The sequence below is a fragment of the Engystomops pustulosus genome, chromosome 3 (genome assembly GCF_040894005.1).
Source record: "Engystomops pustulosus chromosome 3, aEngPut4.maternal, whole genome shotgun sequence".
NCBI lineage: Eukaryota > Metazoa > Chordata > Amphibia > Anura > Leptodactylidae > Engystomops > Engystomops pustulosus.
The window spans coordinates 87,569,170-87,591,791 of NC_092413.1; the positions used below are offsets into that span (position 1 = coordinate 87,569,170).

At 40.6% G+C, this 22,622-nt stretch overlaps 1 protein-coding gene and 1 long non-coding RNA gene across 2 annotated transcripts in view; one reads left to right on the forward strand and one right to left on the reverse strand.

The window, feature by feature from the left end:
- The window catches only part of UST (uronyl 2-sulfotransferase), a 169,824-nt gene extending 148,905 nt beyond the window's left edge, over positions 1-20,919 (reverse strand). Inside the window, exon 1 of the mRNA XM_072141329.1 lies at positions 20,246-20,919. Coding sequence (XP_071997430.1) covers positions 20,246-20,456 — 211 coding nt within the window. The 5' untranslated portion in view covers positions 20,457-20,919. The remainder of the gene's footprint in view (positions 1-20,245) is intronic.
- The window catches only part of LOC140121587 (uncharacterized), a 41,331-nt gene continuing 37,262 nt past the window's right edge, over positions 18,554-22,622 (forward strand). The window contains exon 1 of the long non-coding RNA XR_011854132.1: positions 18,554-18,763. This is a non-coding gene — a long non-coding RNA (uncharacterized lncRNA). The remainder of the gene's footprint in view (positions 18,764-22,622) is intronic.

Consider the following 22,622-nt stretch of genomic DNA (forward strand, 5'->3'; position numbering starts at 1 on the left):
GAATCATAAGAAGACTATGTGTAAAGCTGGCAATACTGTATATTCAGCACTGCTGGTTTTCTCCTTCTACTCAGCATGCTTGTAGCACGCTTAACAAAAGGAGGTGTATTACTTACTAATAGATCTAGGCACTGTGACTGTGGTAATCTTTTTATAGTGATTATCCATGGCCTCCTTCCTTCTAAAATCAACATTTAGAATTATGCTTTAGACTAGAGTCTGAATATATAAGAAGATTACCACAGTTATGGTGCTTGGATCTATGAGTAAGTGTCCCTGATTTATCATGATGGATTCTCATGGTAGACATTAGGACCATGCCTATCCTAACCCAACCCTCCAAATAAGGCCTCTTAATAACTAAGGTGCATATGAAGCTCGGCTATTCAGAAAAAAATGGTGTAGATTTCACATAAACACCAGTTTCCAGGAGCTAATTATAATGAATTTGTCTGCAGAAACCAAACTACCCCTTTTAGCACAAAAAGGTAATTTTATGGCACAAAACTGAAAAGTGGCATTAAAAAACCTATGAAATGAAAATCAAGTACGGTAAATACTTTCATTATAAGCTCTATCAAAACAGTACCAGGCATAAGGCAGCAGAACTATGTGCAGTGAGGTTCAATATATTAACTCCATACCATTTGTCATTTCTAGCAGATATGAACGAATGTTATTGGAAATAAATTGGACTCTTCACTTTCTGTTCAACAAACAACTTCTCTAATTCGACAACATACAGTAGAATATTGTTCTCCAAAAAAAAAATATATATATATTGGACATTTGGGCATTGAACAGCTCTGCCGCTAATGAGGTTAATCTTTTTTTTTTTTTTTAGTTTCCAGTGGCAAATTTTAGATTTTTTTTGTGGGATGCATTGCATTGTAAAATTGGTGTTGGAGACCAATTTGGTGGAGCCGGAGTAATGATAAAATGGACAGACTTCAAAAATATATACTAACTTGGTACAGTTTGATCAACACAGTATGTTCTAATAATTTGTTTCATAACAATTTGGGAAAATTATGAATTGTCCTCTGTCTGTCTGTTCTATTCCTGATCTAGGGATTTAAGGCAGGGATGAACAACCTTTATGTGAGGGCCGCATTGTCAAACTGCTCATCCTTAAAGGGGTTTGCAATTAAAGATAGTACTTTAATACCAGAGTGTGGGCAGGGTTTCTCTAAGCAGACACTTCATGATTCCTCTGTGCTATAATATGCTGTGTGCTGACAATGTGCTCAGATTATCAGAGTACAGGTTTATCTACACTTTTATTTAGCTTCTGAACATTTAATAGTATCTGACACACAGAAAAAGAGAGGAGAGATCATAAAATGGATATAAGACACAATGACACACTCCATCTCTGCTATCACACCTATAACACACACAATCAGCTCAGCTATGCCTCCCCCTCTCTTCCCTAGGATAAAGACCTTATCATCTCTGTAGTTTATAAACCCTGCACCTGCTTGCAGGCAGGATGAGTCTGTTGTGTCTGAGCTGGTCTTGTAATGTAAAGGGGAGGGGCAGGAGGCAGAGAGCACTGCAGCGTGCAGACAAGAGAAGCGATTCATGAGAAGAATCCAACCATAGTCAGAAGATTTATGGTCGGATCCAGGGACAACCAAACTTGTAAACACCAGAACTGATAGAGACTGGTTAGAATTATATGTGTGGAATGCCGTATTCTTGAATTAGAGCTTGTGTTATTTTGTCATCCTATTCTTTGTTGTATTAAAGGGCTGAAACAGTAACCAGCACCCTAGATACATCAACAACCACAGTAAAAGCACATAATGTCACCCCGGATATTATAAATACTAGAGAACAGCAATAATTACCAACCCAAAACCAAATACTGCATTCAGAGCAGACAATGATAGAGGACACACCGGGCAGACAATAATAATACTGGGGCCCCCAGAGCAGACAACGATAATTATGGATTACTCCCAGAGTAGACAATAATAATACTGAAGACCCCTAGAGCAGACAAATACAGGAGACCACGGGAGCAAGCAACAAAAAAAAAAAAACCCTACCATTTCCTGGCCCCTCTTCTGCTCCCTGCAAGACACTGCAGTTTCTTCTCTCCTCCATATGATGCTCTGCTCTCTGTACTGGCGTTCCTTGACTGTGCTGGCAAAAGGACCCAGAGGAACGCTACACCAGGAGCAGGAGAGGACTTGGAAGTACTTACCGCTGCTGTCGCAGCTCTGCTCTGGGTCTTGAAGCTACTGCAGTTAAGGAAGAGGTCATTGGATAGTGCAGGCTGCAACTGCATCGGCTGCATCCCTCTTCTAGATTTTAAATTGAAATAAATGTGGATGCACTTTATGTAAATGCTCAGTAGTGAAACTCCTCTGCTACAGATCAGAGGAAAAAGGCACTGGAGAATTGGTGACCATTTTGGTGGAGTTGGAGTTAGGGGAACTGAAGAGTTGGCTTACCAACTGTACAGCCCTGTGTATTTATTGCATTTACATAAACAAAACTATGGGGATCAGATGTTGATCAAACATGTACATGCTTTTCAACCATCCTGTAAGGGAATATTGTACCAATTTTCTTTTTAAAATCACATAGTAAAATGTTTGCCTATCACTTTTTTCTAATTTGTTTTTACATTTTGATTGTTAACCCCTTAAGGACGCAGCCTGTTTGCAGGTTAAGGCTCGCAACTTTTTTTTGAAATTTGACCTGCGTCTCTTTATATGGTTATAACTTTTGAACACTGTTACTTATCAAAGCGATTCTGAGATAGTTTTTTCCCCACATGTTGTACTTCATTTTAGTGGTAAATTTTGGCTGATACGTTTTGCGTTTATTTACAAAAAAAAGAAAAAAATGATGAATTTTTAGAAAAATTTGCCATTTTCGAAATTCAAAACCACCGCGTTTTCAGGCAGATAGATTTAACACCTAAATAACTTGCAGAATAACATTTCCCATTTGTCTACTTTACATTTTCATAATTTTTGAAATGTTTGGATAATTTATTTTGACGTCACGCGGCCTACAAATCGAATAGCGATTTTCCGTATTTTCGGAATTGACTATTTTGGGGATAAATACTGTTTGAAATCAAATTTTACATATTTAGCAACAAAACCACCTATATAACCAACCCATTTTCAAATCTGCACCCCTCAAACTATCAGAAACAGCATTTACAAAGATTGTTAACCCCTTGAGATCTTCATAGTAATTGAATCAAAATGGCGGTGAAATTTAGAATGGTCAAATTTTGTCGGTTATACGTTCATCTAGCCCTAAAATTTACACATTTCCAAAAGATAAAAAGAGAAAACTCACCATAAAATTTGTTCTACAATTTCTCCTGAGTGCAGCGACCCCCCACATGTGGACATTACTTGTGTTATGGGGGCACAGCAAGGCGCAGAAGGGAAGGAGCACCCTGCAGCTGCCAGGATTTTAGTTTTCTGGTTGCCCCCTTTTGAAGGCTATAACATTTTCGCTTTTCCGTTATTTGGGCCATGTGACGGCATTTTTTTTGCGGGACGAGATGCTTTTTCCAGTGTTACCATTTTGGGGTTGGTATCACCTATTGTTGAAAATTTTGGAACTTTTTTTTTGAGGTCATGAGTAGAAAAGCATCAATTCTGTACTGGATTTTTTACTTTTTTTTTTTTTTTTTTTGTGTTCACCGTATAGCCTAATAATCCTGTTATCTTTATTCTATGGGTCGATACGATTACGGGGATACCAGACATGAATATTTTTTCTTATGTTTTACTAAATTTGCCAAATAAAACCCTAATGTGGGGAAAAATCTATCATTTTTGCATCGCCGGCTTCCAAGTGGCATAACATTGTTACGTTTTTGGCTACAGAGCTGGTTGATGGCTTGTTTTTTGCGGGACATGTTGTTCTTTGCAACAATATCATTCTGGAGTACATATGTTTTGTTGATCACTTTTTATTGCATTTTTAGTGGGATATAATAGGTAAAAATCATAATTTTTGGCGGGTTTTTAACGTTTTTTTTTTACGGCGTTCATCATATGGGTTCAATAGTTATTTAGTTTTATTCTACGGATTGTTACGGACGCGGTGATACTATATATGTGGGGTTTGTGTTATGATTTAGACTTTTTTGAGTGTTATATGTCTCTTTATATGTTTTGGGGCTTATGGGCATTTTTAGTGATTTATAAAGTAATTTTTTATTGAAAAACATTTTTATTTACATTTTTTTACATGATCCACCATGGGATATGAACAAGCAATCATCTGATTGCTTGTTCTTGATAATACTCTGCAATACTAATGTATTGCAGGGTATTATCAGTGCCAGCCTATGCAGATGCATAGGCTGACACTTTGCCTTTAAGATGACGTCACAGACGCCATCTTAAAGGTAAACCCTCCAGGCTTCTCTGGGGTCCCGATCGGACCCCAGAGGTGCCAAAACAGCAATCGGCCCCCCCGAAAACGGTGCGGGGGGGCCGATTGTGATGTAAAGACCCCCAGAAGGCATGTTAAATGCCGCGGTCGCGTTGACCGCGGCATTTAACGGGTTAAACACCCGCGATCGGAGCCCACTCCGACCGCGGGTGTTAGCCGGGGATGTCAACGGTAGATTACCGTTGAAATCCCGCGGCTAACGATGCCGGTTCGGCTGCTATACAGCGCTGAACCGGCATCGTCTCTGCGCAGTAGCTGTACTGCGCTGAGCGCTATTCGCGGGACTCAGCGCAGTACAGCTACGGCGCAGAGCGCTAAGGGGTTAATGTTGTTTTTCTATTTATCTTTCTGTAATTATGGGGCTGTCATCTTGCATAGATCAAGTATAAGCCCTAGTGGCCATAGTTAAAATTGCAATCATAAAATTATGATAATGAGACTGTTGCTCTCCCCACCCTAATTATTCACTGCTTCAGCCTTGTCCTGGCCAGCAATAAGCCAAGAATACTTAATCACTGTGTTATCCCTGACAGGCAGAAGTAATCAATCGCTGCAACATCCTCCAGCTGCTGTGTATTATTAGACAAAGCTCAGGTTGATGAGTCCTGTCTGGACAGTTCAGGTGGCTCTTTAATGTATGGAAGCGAGTCTGCACCCAGCTTTCCCAAGGTCCTAAATTTTATAATTGTTTTTTGAGCAAAACCACGTAGTTCAGGGATTAAACAAGATATGTGTCTGCATCAGTGTAGCTACAGCATTCTCAAGGCATATTTTGTTCACAAGGTATAAAATGTCCACAAAGCGATGATGCAATATTCTCTGCTCTGCCTTTTTTTGTGCAACAAACAAAATCAGAAAATAATTCCAAGCTTCATTTTTTTACTGCAAAAAACAAGCATCTGTTAGGTAGTCCTACAAGATTCTATCTTTTCCTAGTCCACATAATTCATATGCATAACATACTCAGAATACAGCTCTTTTCAGGCAATATCTCTATCCCCAGGTGCTTCCTCTAGAACTGATGAAAGAAGAACTAGACTTTGTTAAACTCATGCACACTGACACAAAGAAAACTGTACAATCATTGTGACAATTTAGAACTATGTAAGAATTATGGTTTTGCTTCCTCTCCTTAGTCAAAAATGGTTAATAAAAGTTAATCTTTTAAAAAGTGTTATTTTCCCCATGTTACCATTTGGTAAAAATACTTCAACCAGCGATATATGAATTCAACACGTTAACGACATGACCATTTTGCACCTTCCTGAGAGGGCCCATTTTTTCAAATTTGAATGTGTCACTAAAAATGGATATTTTGCAAAAATTTAGAAAAATTCTCGATTTTTGGAATGGTCCACTTTTCCAACACATAGTCATAACACCAACATAACTTACAAACTTAATGAATGTCTGCTTTATATTGGAATGTTCTTTCAAGCATCCTCTCATATTTTTTTCTAGTATGTCATGAACTACATACTACATACAGTACAGACCAAAAGTTTGGACACACCTTCTCATTCAAGTTTCTGCATTTTCATGGGTATAAAAATTGTAGATTCACAATGCAAGCATCAGAACTATAAATTAACACATGTGGAATTATATACTTAACAAAACAGGGTACAACAACTGAAAATATGTCTTATATTCTATGTTCTTCAAAGTAGCCACCTTTTGCTTTGATTACTGCTTTGCACACTCTTGCCATTCTCTTGATGAGCTTCAAGATTTAGTCACCAGAAAAGGCAGGTGCCCTGTCAGGTTTAGTAAGTGGGATTTCAGCCTTATAAATGGGGTTGGACCCATCAGTTGTGTTGTGTAGAAGTCAGGTGGATACACAGCTGATAGTCCTACTGAATAGACTGTTAGAATTTGTATTATGGCTAGAAAAAAGCAGCAAAGTAAAGAAAAACAAGAGGCCATCATTACTTTAAGAAATGCAGGTCAGTCAGTCCAAAAAACTTCGGAAAACTTTGAAAACGTTCCCAGGTACAGTTGCAAAAACCATCAGGTGCTACAAAGAAACTGGCTCACATGAGGACTGCCCCAGGAAAGGAAGACCTAAAGTCACCTCTGGAGGATAAGTTCATCCAAGTCACCAGCCTCAGAAATCGCAGGTTAACAGGAGCTCAGATTAGAGACAAGGTCACTGCCACAGAGAGTTCTATCAGCAGACACATCTCTACAACAACTGTTAGGAGGAGACTGTGTGCAGCAGCCTTCATGGTAAAATAGCTGCTAGGAAACCACTGCTAAGGACAAGCAGAAGAGACTTGTTTGGGCTAAAGAACACAAGGTTCCAACCACAGTGTCTCTGTGCAACACAGAAAAGGTGAACGAATAGACTCTACATGCCTGGTTCCCACCGTGAAGCATGGAGGAGGAGGCCTGATGGTGTGGGGGTGCTTTGATGATGACACTTTTGGGGATTTATTAAAAATTGGACAGGACAATAACCCAAAACACACCTCCAGGCTGTGTAAGGGCTATTTGACCAAAAAGGAGATTGATGGAGTGCTACACCAGATGAGCTGACCTCCACGGTCACCAACCCAATTGTGATGGTTTGGGGTGAGATGGACCGCAGAGCAAAGGTGAAAGGACCAACAAGTGCTAAGCATCTCTGGGAACTCTTTCAAGATTGGTGGAAGACCATCTCAGGTGACTACCTCTTATTTTATAATTTGCTTTTATTGGTCGCAGGAACACAGGTAGGAGCCAGTTACGCAGTCCACATCACATTAACAGTATACATAAAGAAAACAATAATAATGTCACAATGGGTGATATATGAATCAGGAATTACAATATACATCACATATAATTAATTTAAATACTGTGCATACGTGTATAATAGTTTTAGGCAACAGAGCAATGGGAGAGCCCCAGTAGCCAGCAGAGTATCCAAAAAGGACCCCCCAAAGCAATAATGAAAATAGTAATAGAAATGAGACCAAAAAGAGAAAAAAAAGGGGGGAGGGGCTGCAGGGTACAACGACAGGAAAAGTGCATTGGGGGTGTCCAGACCAGGGGGAGAGGTTAGCCAAGAGAGACGGGAGGCATCTTCCATATTCATGATGTCATTGACTTTATTGACCCACTTGGCTATTGTTGGAGGAGTGGTCTTTTTCCAAAGTATTGGAATGCAAGGCTGGACGCCATTATAAGGAATCGTAGCAGAGAGCGTTTGTATGTTCGTGTCGAGTCACAATGGTGGTGGATGAAAAGAGCAGGCTCCAAACTTACTGAGTCTCCACTGACTGAGGAGTAGGTCCTGTCAAAATGGGGCAAGAACCCGACATGACCAAAGAAAGTGGGGGGAATGATCCCTCATCTTCTCTGCATCTCAAGCATGTGACAGGCACTTGTGGAAAAATGATATGTAACCGTGTTGGGGCCCTATACCATCTGGCCGAAGTTTATAACCTGCTGCCTTATTTCATGAATTTACCGAAGTGCTGTGAAATAACTCAAAGATTCTTGACTTCTGTTATGGTGTGAGTGAAGTATTCACTTAACCCTTTAAGTGTTTTACCAGGCTTAAAATACAATGGAATCGTATGTTTTTTGTTCTAAAAATGTACACACACAATGGATAAAATACCAAAACGCTCCACAAAGTCTCCACAATTTCTCCTGATTATGCCAGTACCCCACATGTGATGGTAAGCTTCTGCATAAACACCATAAAAATTTGGGGACTATTTTGTCATATGAGGCCTGATTTTTTGCAGATGAGATATACTTAAAAAAAAAATACTTAATTTTAGGACGCTTTAGCTTATTGATGAAATTGCATTCAATCTTTAATGTGTGGAGAAAAAGAAAATCATAATTTATTTCTTTTTTAGGGGGGGCGTTCACTATACCATAAAATAATATATCATCTACATCGATTAGCTTAGTTATATAGTTTTCTTTATATTTGTCCAATTTAACTGAAGAAAAACTAAAATAAAGAAGATCGCATTTGTTGTAGCACTGCCATTTTTTCAGAAACATAATTTGCTTCCAAACCCAAAGGCATGCTTGACTGCTGCGTGTAAGTGGTTAAAACCCATCATCGGAGGAATCTCCTGTAATGGGTGTTACAGCCGGATGTCAGCTGCAATATACAGCTGACACACATTCTGTATGGTGCGGCTCCACTCGTGATAATAGTACTGCGCTGGTCGGGATGTCTTGGAGACGGATTAAGCTACTGCTTACTGCTATTGGCTCTGTCATGTTCTATTTAATTAAAATTTGTTATTATAAAAAATAAAATGATGCAATATATAACTGTGCCCGAACTTCTAACTACAAGACAATGAATCATTTCTTCTTCTTTAGTAAAAACGTTCTAGGCAAATTTTACCGTATAAAAATTTGAAAATTGATAAGGCGTCACTCACCACTGATTTTTCTGTGAATATTTAATTATACTGATAAACCCTTGGGCATTATCCACCATAACTTAATTTATCAAAACTGTCAAACTTGTTATGTCGCCCATAGAAACCAAAGACCGTCAGTGCAGATTAAAGGGGTTTTCTCTGACTTAATAACCAATCCTTGGGGTCCTAATAAAATGTGCCTTTTCTAGCACTGTCACAACACTCTCTTCAATTAGATGGTCAGCACCTGGCACCCCCAAATGATTACATAGTGATTACCCACCCTAAGGAAACTCCTGGATTTGTTGTAATTTGACAAAAGGCAATTTGTTGGACAATTTTGATAATAAGGCCTAGGGATTTTGTGTAGTATAGGGTAAAATACAGCTTATTAAAATCTAGCATCCAAATGTTACATGTCCTTAACTGGACCTTAGTCACAGGGTCATGTTAATAACACAACTAAACATTTTATTTGGGAAAATAATATCAGGTCAGAGTTTCTCGAGCATTTTTACAAGCTACTATCACTGCAAAAATACTGAACATCTATCCTAAGAACAGAAGAAGATTATGAGCCTTTGTTCAGCAATTGGGGGATATGCATGGAATCCACTTAGTACAGTGGCCCTAGGTACCCTTTCAGTGTGTGTGTGTGTGGTTACCAAAGACACCTTAACATATAATGTCATGATAACTTTTTTAAAGCATAACTTTAAAGTTATAATGATTTTGCCAAATTATCTGATCACCCCTTTAAAAACAAACAAAACCATGCCCATATTGTGCTGCTCGGCATTTTCTTTCCAAAGTTATGGCATTTTCTGTTCCAAAAGTGTTTGACACCAGAGATTAAGCGGGCAGAGACTAAAGTCTGTCTGTCTATGCCCTTCAAGTTGCCCACAGATCCCATGCTGCCTTGTGTTATCTCTAAGAGTAATTTAGCATTAGATCCATTTAGTGTCCCACAAGTAATTTAACTGAACATTTTACATACATGATGTATATGGTGACCAGCCTGGCAGCTTCCATCACGTGGAGGAGCAGGGGACATGTAATAAGTGAAAGAAATCATATGTAAACCCATTACATTAAGTCTATAGCCTGTGCTGTGTGAGCACTAAGAGTTAATACCTTATCTACACAGTACTGTAGTAAAGTGCTGATGACAAGGTGGGGGAGGGGAGCAGCATGAGATGCAGAGAGAGACCGAGAAAGATCTGTAGAACCACAGACTGGGATGAAGGGACTGAAAGGGAACTAGGGGGATTTGTACCTCAATAGTTTGTGTAGGTGACATCTGTATCCACAGTCCAGAACAAATCCAGCCATGCTACGTACATAGAGAGCTCTGTCACATGACCCTTCTCCTTTGTGAGCAGTGAGAAGAAGCCCCTTCCCATCCCAGCAGTCCGACAGATAAGCAAACTATGGACTCCAGGGCTTGTCAGAACAGGCAAAGGAAGCAGCTACTGTCGCACTGAGATAACCTGAGGGGTATAGCAAAGAAACTGCTGGATATAGGTAACAAAGTTGTTCTGCATCTCAAGAGCTATTCATTTGTGGAAAACAAAAAAACTTTACAGTGGCTCTTTAAAATGTCACAGAAAGAAGTTCTGACAGATTCTGATGAATTGTTGCAAATCCTTTAAAAACTATGAACTAAGACACTGAATCGCTTAAGTTTAACCCAATTTACAGGAAAAAATGTTGTGAATTTTAACACAAAGCTGTATTTACAAGTGTTTTGGATCTACGCTCAAGGGCATAAAAAATGTAGTCCTGAAGTAATGATCTTAAACTAAACACAAGTTTGAGGAATGTTCATATTGTGAATGTTTCTAATATTTGACATTTTTGAGTCATAACTATCTTAACAAAACAAACACACTTTAGTTCATGTTGACTTTATCTTGCACTTTCTCCACTTTCACTACTCAGTATTAGGAATCTAGTATCATAAACGGTAACTTTTAATAATGAAATCATAAAAGATATCAATCAACGAACCAACAAGAGAAAAAACACCTGGTGGACTATGTCCAACGTTGCCAAAAATGTTCAAGAGGTCAGGAATGAAAGTCTATGGCAATACTCTAAAGTTGAGGTGCAGATGGGATGCAGATAGAAAATCAGGTAGAAAAGGATAGAAGAGACATCATGGCGGGGTGTATGGGATGCAAGCTCCAGGGTGCATAGGAACAAATAATACTGGGTGGAGACCTAAGCAGACCCTATAATTGTGACTGGGGCCTAGGTTGCCCTAAAGTCCTCACCTCGAAGCTGCAGTCCTAAACAGTTGCCACCCGACCGCAACCCATCCCTAACAACGGGCAAACTGTCCCTAGGCTAAAAGACCAAAGAGACGACAATTTGCCCATATAGGGATCAGAGATTTGAGAAATCAAGGTCAGATGTACCTGATATGTAAGAACGAAGTCAATATGTATCCTACATGCCATGTTTTTCTTATACAGGCTCATTAGGGGTGTAATAAATTACCTATTAAATAAACAAGAAATATAGTACACTCTCGTTGCAGTGACTGCCTGCCATCGGCACTCTCATTTACTGTCACTTTGTCTATGGGGGGAGTTATCAGAAGTTTCAGAGCAGAACTGCTATTGGTGCCCATGGCAACCAATCAGAAGACTAGTTTCCTTTTTGTATAGCTGTTCAAAAAATGACAGGTGATCTCTCACTGGTTTCCATGGGCAACTGTAACAGTTTTACCTCAGACAATTTCCCGCTATCTCTGTATCTCTATCCATCTTACCTCACACATAAGTTGTCTTCTACTCATTGCCTACAGTAAACAATCACAGGTCAGAGCTCATATTAATGACTTGTGGCAGAAAAGCAACCAATCACGGCTCAGCTTCCCACTGCCACAGCAGCAGCAGACAATGGCTCCTGTATAGGGTGGGTAATAAGTGCATTTTGGAAAGCGTGTGGTGAAAATTCTGGCTCAAAACGTGGTCTAAGAGGTTCCTTGAGTCACAGGCAACAACTGTATAAAATTTGGTGATTGTAAATCTGACGTTAGAAACAAAATCAAAGCACACGGAAGCGTGCCCCGGCCCAATCGCTATTGGTAACCAGCACCCAGTGTCTTTTATTGTCTAAATGCAAGACACCAGGTGCCGGTTACCGACCCCATGCATTTCCATTGAAGCTGCTATTGATTCTACAGTAGATCTGGTGCAGCCAGATATTTGGTGTTTTCATTACTTGCTCCAGTATACTGTATGTTCATTCTGTTTCTCCATGAAACAGCAAAAGAGAGGACTTCGATTTCCCAGCTGGGCAGGCAGATGCACTTCTATGTGATCTGCCTGCAGAGAAGCTAAGACGTGGCAGTGTCACCTGCTGATGTCATAGTTTCTCTGCAGGCAGATTGCATAGAAGTGCATCTGCTGGTTTGGCCAGGAACCCCAAGACTTGCTGCAGGGAGAAGAGGACACCGGGGCTCACACAAGTGCGGTTTTTGCCAATTTCACCACATTTGGAATTTTTTTTCCAGCCTCCTAGTACACGGCATCAAATAATAGTCTGTGCCACTGAATAGTTACACAGAAAATAAGGCCTAATACAGCTCTGTACAAGGATAAATGAAAAAGTTATAGATTTTTGAAGGTGGAGAGCGAAAAATGAATTAAATAAATGCTGCAACGTGAAGGGGTTAGAACTATATATACAACTAGGAGTTATATATTTGTATTACTGAAAATTTCATACTCCTCCCCGGCTAAAAATACTCCTCAAAAACGGTGAGAGGAGTATTATTACCCTTCTGGCAAAATGTTAGCGCAACCTCTGGTGACAGTACACAGATACCATTCATGTTGCTTTCATTTATGTATTCATTGTAAATAACCAAAACTAACAATAACAATCTGGTTTTTGTTTTGATTTTTTTTTTTTTTTACAGATAACTTTATCTAAAGCTCATTGTTAAAACTTCCTCTTTGCAAAAGTGCAAACAATTATCAGAATAATCCTTGCAAAGAATGTGATGCTGTCCCAAAGGGAGATTTCACCTCAGACTCATTCTGAAAACTACATTCATTCTAAAATCTGCATTTTTCCATAATCAGCACTTTGTCATTGTTGACATAAAATCTTCTTCCTGTATTCTATAAAAAAGAGAACACAAAACAACATATGAAAAATGTAAAAGTAATACTGATGTCACTTCACTTTTATCAATTCACTTAAATGAGACAAACAGGCAAGTGAGTGCCGGAAATCTTTTCTAAGGCCTGGTAAACCTAAGACACAGGATTGAAGCTTCCAAAACCTGGTGATGGGTTCTGGATGTCATTTAATTTACAGAAAGTTCAAGACAAAGCAGAACAGAAAGCATTACTAGTTTTTGACAAAACTTTACAGCTGGCAATAAAAATCCAGTCAAAGAATAAGGGTTGAAACATCCAGCTCCATAAAAACAGCTTGCTCCTTTATTAGTCCATTTGTAGATACATAGAACACGCGTGTATACTCGAGTATAAGCCAAGGTTTTCAGCACAAAAAATGTGCTGAAAAACCACACCTTGGCTTGTATACAAGTCTATAAAAAATAAACTTACATACTCACCTTCTGCGCTCCCGATGCTCGGTGCGGCTCCTCTTCTCTCTGCTGTAACATGATGTGGTGGTGTGTTGCCGCTAATTACGTCATAGTGTGCGACGGCAGAGAGAAGAAAGAAGAGGAGCCGCGGCAACTGGAGCATCACAGAGCCGCGCCGAGCATTGGGGACCGCCCGAAAGTGAATATGTAAGTTCATTTTTTTATGTGCTGGGCAAACTGGGGGCTGTCTGGCTATATACCACAAGGGGCTTGCTGGCCATATACCGGGAGGCAGTGATTAATGCATTTCCCACCCTAGGCTTATACTCGAGTTAATAGGTTTCCCCAGCTTTTAGTGGTAAAATTAGGGGCCTCAGCTTATACTCCGGTTGGCTTATACTCAAGTATATACAGTATCTGAGAAGGCCAATAGGAAGCCGATTTTGCTGATATTCTTTCCATGCAAAATACATAAAGGTTTGCATTAACACAGATGTGCATCGCTGTCACCATAGCCACCAAAATTTCTTCTCCCTTAAAAAAAATTAAATGTTTTAGTTTTTCATCTTTGTCTCCTGAATGGACACCACATCCATCAGAGCTAAGACCACTTCAGGATGAGAGACTGCCTTAGATGCACTTGTGGATGCACACCCCCCTGGAATAAAAGGTGCATTGCAACATACCTCTATCTCCCTGGCTCCTACCAAACCTCCTCAGTCTGAAGTTTTGCGTGGACAGACCCCCTTCGGAGGACAAATAAACCCAGCTGCAGGCAATTTACCTCATACAGAGGACTGTTCACAGAAGCCTCATTACTGGAAATCCGCTCCTGTCACCATAACCTTGTCTGTAGGAAAGGGAGATGACCTAAGTGAAGTTGGCCCCCCACCTTGTTCAAATCAAACAAAATTGGTGTCAAACGTTTGTGCTATGTTTGTGCTGGTTTGTGCAGCAGAAATTTTCGTTTGTGCCGCTATCGTTTTTAAGATTTTAATGAAAGTTTCCAGAGGTCATCAGAGGTCAACCAGCCCCCCCACATTGCCCAAATCAAACAAAACTGGTTCCAAATAATTCTGCTACGTTTGTGCTGGTTTGTGCTGCGCAAATTTTTGTTTGTGCTGCTTTTGTTTTGAATTTATGAACAAAAAATTTAAGTTCAAAAGTTCAAGCAGCCCCCCCACATTAACGGAATCAAACAAAACTGGTGTCAAATGTTAGTGCTACGTTTGTGCTGGTTTGTGCAGCAAAAATTTTCGTTTGTGCCGCTATCATTTTTAATATATTCATACTTTTTTGCAGAGGTCATCAGAGTTCATTTCTTCCAAAGTACAATGTGTTTGCTAGCTCCCCCTGGTGATCAAACCAGGGAAGTGTCACTAGGTTTGTTTTTTACCAGTTCATCCTAAACACCTCAAACACCTGAACATACCTTAAAAATTATAGCGGCACAAACAAAAATTTTTGCTGCACAAACCAGCACAAACGTAGCACTAATGTTTGACACCAGTTTTGTTTGATTCCGTTAATGTGGGGGGGCTGCTTGAACTTTTGAACTTTCATTTTTTGTTCATATATTCAAAACAAAAGCAGCACAAACAAAAATTTGTGCAGCACAAACCAGCACAAACGTAGCAGAATTGTTCGGCACCAGTTTTGTTTGATTTGGGCAATGTGGGGGGGCTGGTTGACCTCTGATGACCTCTGGAAACTTTCATTAAAATCTCGAAAACGATAGCGGCACAAACAAAAATTTCTGCTGCACAAACCAGCACAAACGTAGCACAAACGTTTGACACCAATTTTGTTTGATTTGAACAAGGTGGGGGGGCCAACTTCACTCAGGTAGGGAGATGACATTTGCAGTAACAAGTAGGCATGAATAAGGGAGGTATACAGATAAAATAAGGTTCTGAGGCCGTCAAATTACTGTACCTGAGTTAAGATGAAAGTATTTTACCATCTACATGCTCAAAGCATTTGCAATGATAGTTCTAATAATTCTAATAATAACTATGTTAACAAATCTAAATAAAATGCAGACTACAGCAGAATGTGGGCATATTTTAGTGTCAAAATGTTATACAAGATGCCCTGAACCACATTATTAACTATTTAGACACTTAAGACTTAAGTTTAGAGACTTGTTTATATACCTTGTTAAAAGATTACAGACCCTTCACTTTACCCCTACTTTGAGCGACTGTGGACATATTCAACCAAAAGCCTGCTCCATACTTTTACTAGCTTTCACGCACCATACATTGATCTTTTACTTTAAATATACATCTATTACAATCACCATTATGCTGGTTAAGAAAACTTGAGGGGGAGAACATGGCAATATATCGGAGGTGATGGCATTGAAGAAATCCAAGCTTTATTGTACTGAACTCCACATTTGCACATGTGACCCCCTTCATGTGCAATGTACAGGGCCGACCGCACTGAACACTACCCAGTCCCCACAGGCCTCATTTACACTCCTCTGATTCCAAAAACTGAATGGTACTCATGCTGTTAGAGAGGAGTACATCTAGTAAATGAAGGGAGGTATTTTTTTTAATTCTTTGTACATAACAGCAACATGCAGGAAAAAGTCTGCCATAAAAATCATCAGTCATGTAAGTCTTCCAGCTAGAGACAGATCAGAGATAAGAAATCCCTTTTATTTGGTACCATAGTGTTAGTCAGGCTTTGCATTTCATATTGAATATGTCAGATATGACAGAAATTCTATGCAGTAAAAGACAAAAAGAATCCATCATCCAGTAAAGAAAAAATGTTACTGAGCGTAATTAAATCTTAATATCCCTGCTCCTCTCCCTGCCCTTACCAATTCTTACTCACACAGGATGCTGGGGCAATAAAAACTACATCTCCAGGTCCCAGATCCTATCTGAAAATTACTGTGGGTTGAGGAGAGTCTCTCTATGTCTATTAACAAGGTCAGCAGGAGGTAGTGGCCTCTATCTCCCAGGTCACAGCAAAAAAAAACACCCTCTTGCCAAACACATCAAAGGAATATGCGGCATAATTCATATTTCACATGCCTGTTCCTAGTAATTCCATTCACCTCTCTGCTGTTACTGTGTCCAATGTAAAAAATGGTCCCTCAGCAACCGGGACCAATTAAATAACTCCCAAAATAATAGTACTGATATCGTCACGATTAGTATGTTTGCATGTGGTACATCATGAGGGAAAAGATGAAAGAAAAACAAGTTTATAAAACACCTGTATGGCAAGATATAATATAAAGATAGTTTAGAAGTTAGAAAAAGCAATTAGCATACTCCTCCTAGCTTTCTTCATGTCATCAGAGGCAGAGGGGCTATAGGGGTATATTACAATCATGCTTAGGTAGAACTTTGTAGATAGAAAATGATCATTCTTTGGGGATCCCTACCTGATAGATTGATTGTGTATTTCTGTTTTCTCAGGCACCAGACTTACAACATCATGTAATGTATTATGTTCTGTATCATTCCTTTTAATTTTATCAAACTGTGATTTTTGCACTGTATACATTTGTTTGTTCAATTTGTCACCCTCTTTGTATGATAACTTTTTTTTTGTAAGCGCTGTCCCTTATGATATTAATTAACATTTCAATTCAATAAGAGCCTTCTTCTAACGATTCCATAACTCCAAAGAGACGTTACCTAGATTAACGGATTTGTTTGCAAGTATAATATGGTATTTGGGCATAATCTATGCAAGGTATCTCGTCAGCCTAATATAAGACAAGCGGTGGCAGCTAAAATCACTCTGAAGGGTGGAGAGCTGGTAGAGGGAGGTCCAGCGTGACCCAATAGTCTTCCTTCCAGAACCTCAGTCTGTGATCCTGACACCTGCAACACAAGGAAGACCTATAGTGCATGGCTATCCTTAATTCTTAATAATTCTTTATATAGCACCTACAGATTACGCAGCGCTGCCCAGAGCTTGCCAAATCGGTCCTTGTTCCCATGGGGTTCACAATCTAATCATCCTACCAGTATGTTTTGGAGTGTGGGAGGAAACTGGAGGAAACGCACGCAAACACGGAGAGAACATACAAACTCTTTGCAGATGTTGACTTGGATGGCATTTGAACCGAGGAACCCAGCGCTGCAAGGCTATAATGCTAACCACTGAGCCGCCGTGCTGTCCCCATCTGTCATCGCATTGTAAATATATAATGCATGCAATTGTCTATGGATTTTTAATTTACCATTGAAAGATGAGAGATCCACTGCATGCAGGGTCCCTTATACACATCTTTCCTGGTTTCCAGTAATCTGTCATTTTAAAGAAAATTCGGCATTTATCTCTATGTAAACTAGTTTTTCGGTGCACCAAGGAAGTTGCTGTGATTACTGGTGCACCCATTTTCTTCTTTCTACACCTTGTTTCTGCAAAATATGTATGTTCTTGTTCAAATGGGTAGTACTGGTTGGTTATGGGAAGTATAGAAACCAAGGGCCAGCAGCTAACCGTGTGTTAAAATATATGCGATACAAATTTGCTGCAAAGTCTGCCTTAATATATTTTCATTCCACAACATGTTAAATACAACTTTAATATCCCCAAGCCTTTAAATAAGTGCAGTAGCACATTAAAACGCACAAAGACAAAGTGATTTACTGAACTGTATATGGATGATATGTGACTATGCATCCTAATCTATGCCTACAAACATGACTGTCCTGGGCATGGAGCTCACATGAGAAGGCACAATTTGACAGCCAAGTGCACTGTTAAATCCTAAGTCACGATGTAGTGCCAACCTATTGTGGGGAACAAAATCAGGATAAGACAGTCACATCTACGACCGCTGCATTAACTCCTGGGATATGTTCAAGATGAACCATTTTCCTCCTACAACAGATACTTTATAGATACTACTTCAACTAAACACATCATACAGTATCAAATGGACAGATACTGGAACACAGTAATGTTGTTATTGAACATAGGTAGGAAGCAGAGCGCTGTAGTGATATAGGTGCATCTTGGTATCTACAATGAGTAAATGTGCAGTAATGAGCAATGTCACAGCCGCATCTTCAGACTACTGACATACTTGGTACTAAAACAAGAACGCAGCTGGTAATGAATCTCAGCTGTTGTGCAGAGGTCAAACATGGAACCAAGAGCGACTGTCTCAGCCTCTACACAGCGCTGGCTTTTATGCCGCTAAACGCTCCCTTTAATCACACAGTTAAGAAAACAAAGCCTCATTTCCATACTCCTACAGTTTTATTTACCAGCGTCTTACTGCATTACTACATTCCAGAAAAGTGATCAGTTCAAAACCATTTCCCAGCTGCCTAATTCCTCAATTCAATGGATATGGTCAGAAGCCGAGTCCAAATTCTTGTGGCAATGGGTAAGTAACACCGTCTGTGATACATGAAAACTAGAATGCAAAGTCAGCAATACAGACTGTGAGAGCACACAGTACTGGCGGCAGTGCACCCTGCTGTATTCACACAGAGAAGGAGGTAAAAAGCACTTGGCAGGCTTAGATAGAAGGGAAATGTACAGAACGAGCCAATCAACTCTGTCTATTATTACAGCTATGAAATGAGGAGAATATCATAAAGCAGGTAGGAGCACCATTGTGAAGCCAGTGTAAGGACCACTGTTGTGTTCAGAGCTGATCAGAACTGATCAGGTAATCCACAAGTCTATGGGGAACTGCATGTGGTGTCCACTGGGATATAAACCCACCTTGTATCACTGTTTGTTATACTTGAAAATGGCTTGGTTATACTTGGCTTGGTTATACTTGAGATAGCTGAAACATTGTATTTCTTCCACTGGTGAAATAAATACCATTATTCACTACAGAGTGCTGCTTCCCTGTTTTGGATTTCTGATTGATGGGACCTTAAGCCAGATCCCTTGAAGCCTGCACCCACATCGGATTATAATTCTGATTACCACAATGCTACTGCACAAAACTTCTGTTTTTGGTGTCCACCATCTGATATATGTGCACTAGAAGGCAAAGTTCAGAACAAACACGCCGGATACAAAGTGGGGGGACATTAAGCCATGTGAGAAGTCACCTGGGCCTGACATGTCATGGACCGAAAGTGATACATAGAAAAGAATAAGACTGTGGAAAGAGTATAAAAGCATCATTGGCGACCTTTCAAATATATTAAAAGCTACTACAACAATAAAACTAATATATGTATTAAGCACAATTTACATTCTTTTTAATGCCCGCATTGGCCTGTTTGGTGACCATCCTTTTTTCCTGTTTTGGTTGTTTTCACCTGTGCCATTTTGATGCAGTTTTTGTAGAAAGAGCAGGGCGTGGATAATAAGTAAGAGAAATAATACAGGAAAATTCTACTTGTGTCTATGTAACGCTGTAATAATAAGTCTACATCTGTGACACCTGAAGCGTTAATCCACCTTACTAAAACTGATTTTACAGTGGTGGTTTTATGTACTGACCACAGGACAAGGCTACAAAGAAAGAACAGAATTACAGCATGTAAATAATACTTGGAGACGCACTTTTTCAGGGATTGGCAAGGTCTTACAGGATAAGCCAACACTTTTAGAAAGGTGGATAGTCCCTTTAAATATGGTAACATACATTAGGAAGGCTCAGAATTCCCAGCACTGGATATGCCTTCCACATCCAGGCTGATGACAAGCACTGACATGGAGCTCTCCCTGCCAGATATGACGGTTCTGTAATCTCCCCAGAGATATAAGCAGGCAATCCCTCCATGATACACCTCACCATGTGCATCTGACAAGTGATCAGCAGGCACCAGCCCCGGGCAGGAAGTTTCTGTGCTGCAGGTGTCCTGCATTCCTGCCTGGCACATGTACACATGGCACTTACCCAGGTAGAGGCGCAGGTCCAGCAGAAGCTGCGGGGGTCCTCCGTTCAGCTGGTAGAAGAGGGAGCCCAGGCAGAAGAGCAGCAGAGTGGCCATGCACAAGCCATAGTCCCGCAGTGAGCAGCGCGGAGATAACCTGGGAAGCCAGCCTCTGATACCCGGGACACCGTACACATGATGGCTGATGTGGTTATTGTTAGTGGTCTTCTTCATCGTCTCCTCCTTACACAGCCCGGCAGGAAGAGCTCACCCATCCGCCTGAAGAAGACAAGAGCTGCTGCTGCCTTCTGGCTCATTGGAGAAGTTGGAGGCAGAGTTTGGGAGAAGCCTCAGAAGAAGTTAGGAGATGGGTTCCTTCCATTGGCCGACCACTGCGTGTGTGTGGTGCTGCGCGCTGACCTCTGCTGATGCGTACGGCTGCCCTGCTATCTCTCCGGGCTATGCTGCCTGCCCGCTGCTCGCCCCTCCTCCTCCCCCCGTCCTGACTGCTCTCCCGCGCTCCCCTTACTGCAGGGCAGCGTGAGGCAAGCTGGGCTGCTGTCTCCTCAGGTTACGGGGGCTATCACGTTACCTCCCATTCCCCTTCTGTAACACAGGAGGCTTGGCGTTTTCTCTTGTAACGTGCAAAATAGGAAGAAAGTTGTTTTCATTTTTCGCCTTTCAGCCTTGCCCTTCCCCCCACATTCTCTTCCGAGTTGTCTTTATTTCCACACCAGCGACCTCTTGGGGCTTCAGCTGGATTTCTCCATACAAAAGACCTTAAATGGTGGTGAGGATTGTACTTTATACATGAAGACGATGATGAAGTTTCCTTTTCATCAATTCTTTATTCACTTGTATTTTGGCCTCTCATTAATACATTCTGAGGATAATCTCAAGAACGTGTTAAACTGCCCCGACGAAAGAGCACCATGACAAGAAAGAATTGCCATCAAAGTGGGCAAAAGAGACTACCATTTATATCAGTGATGGCGAACCTTTTAGAGGCCGAGTGCCTAAACTACAACAAAGACCCACTTATTTATCGCAAAGTGCCAACACAGAAATGTAATTTGTGATTTATACTCCCTTCTCTGTCACAGTTTTCATTGATACCAGCACCTGAGGACACCAATAAAGCAGAAAATAGTCCCAGGTAGCGCTGTCACTTTAAAATAGCTCTGTGCACAGCAAGTCCTGGGTTGTCTGCGACTGCAGGAAGATACCTGGAGTCATCTCTGGTGATGGCCTGAGTGCCCACAGAAAGGGCTCTGAGTGCCACCTCTGGCACCAGTGCCATAGGTTAGCCATCACTGATTTATATAGTACAGTACCTTCTATGTGATGCCACATTGTGAACACACAGGGGGTAATGCCCTGAATCAAATTCAGGCCCATATATACAGTACAGAAGTAGTAGTACTGTGCTGTGCCCATATATTCAGTACAGGAGTAGTAGTGCTGTGCCCATATATAGAGTACAGGAGTAGTACTGCTCTGCCCATGTATACAGTACAGGAGTAAGAGTACTGTCCTGTGCCCATATATACAGTACAGGAGTAGTAGTACTGTACTGTGCCCAAATATACAGTACAGGAGTAGTAGTAGTAGTACTGTCCTGTGCCCATATATACAGTACAAGAGTAGTAGTACTGTGCTGTGCCCATATATACAGTACAGGAGTAGTAGTACTGTGGTCATATATACAATACAGGAGTAGTAGTACCATCCTGTGCCCATATATACAGTACAAGAGTAGTAGTACTGTACTGTGCCCATATATACAGTACAGGAGTAGTAGTACTGTTCTGTGCCCATATATACAGTACAGGAGTAGTAGTACTGTGCTGTGCCCATATATTCAGTACAGGGGTAGTAGTGCTGTGCCCATATATTCAGTACAGGAGTAGTAGTGCTGTGCCCATATATAGAGTACAGGAGTAGTACTGCTCTGCCCATGTATACAGTACAGGAGTAAGAGTACTGTCCTGTGCCCATATATACAGTACAGGAGTAGTAGTACTGTACTGTGCCCAAATATACAGTACAGGAGTAGTAGTAGTAGTACTGTCCTGTGCCCATATATACAGTACAAGAGTAGTAGTACTGTGCTGTGCCCATATATACAGTACAGGAGTAGTAGTACTGTGATCATATATACAATACAGGAGTAGTAGTACCGTCCTGTGCCCATATATACAGTACAAGAGTAGTAGTACTGTACTGTGCCCATATATACAGTACAGGAGTAGTAGTACTGTTCTGTGCCCATATATACAGTACAGGAGTAGTAGTACTGTGCTGTGCCCATATATTCAGTACAGGGGTAGTAGTGCTGTGCCTATATATACAGTACAGGAGTAGTAGTGCTGTGCCCATATATACAGTACAGGAGTAAGG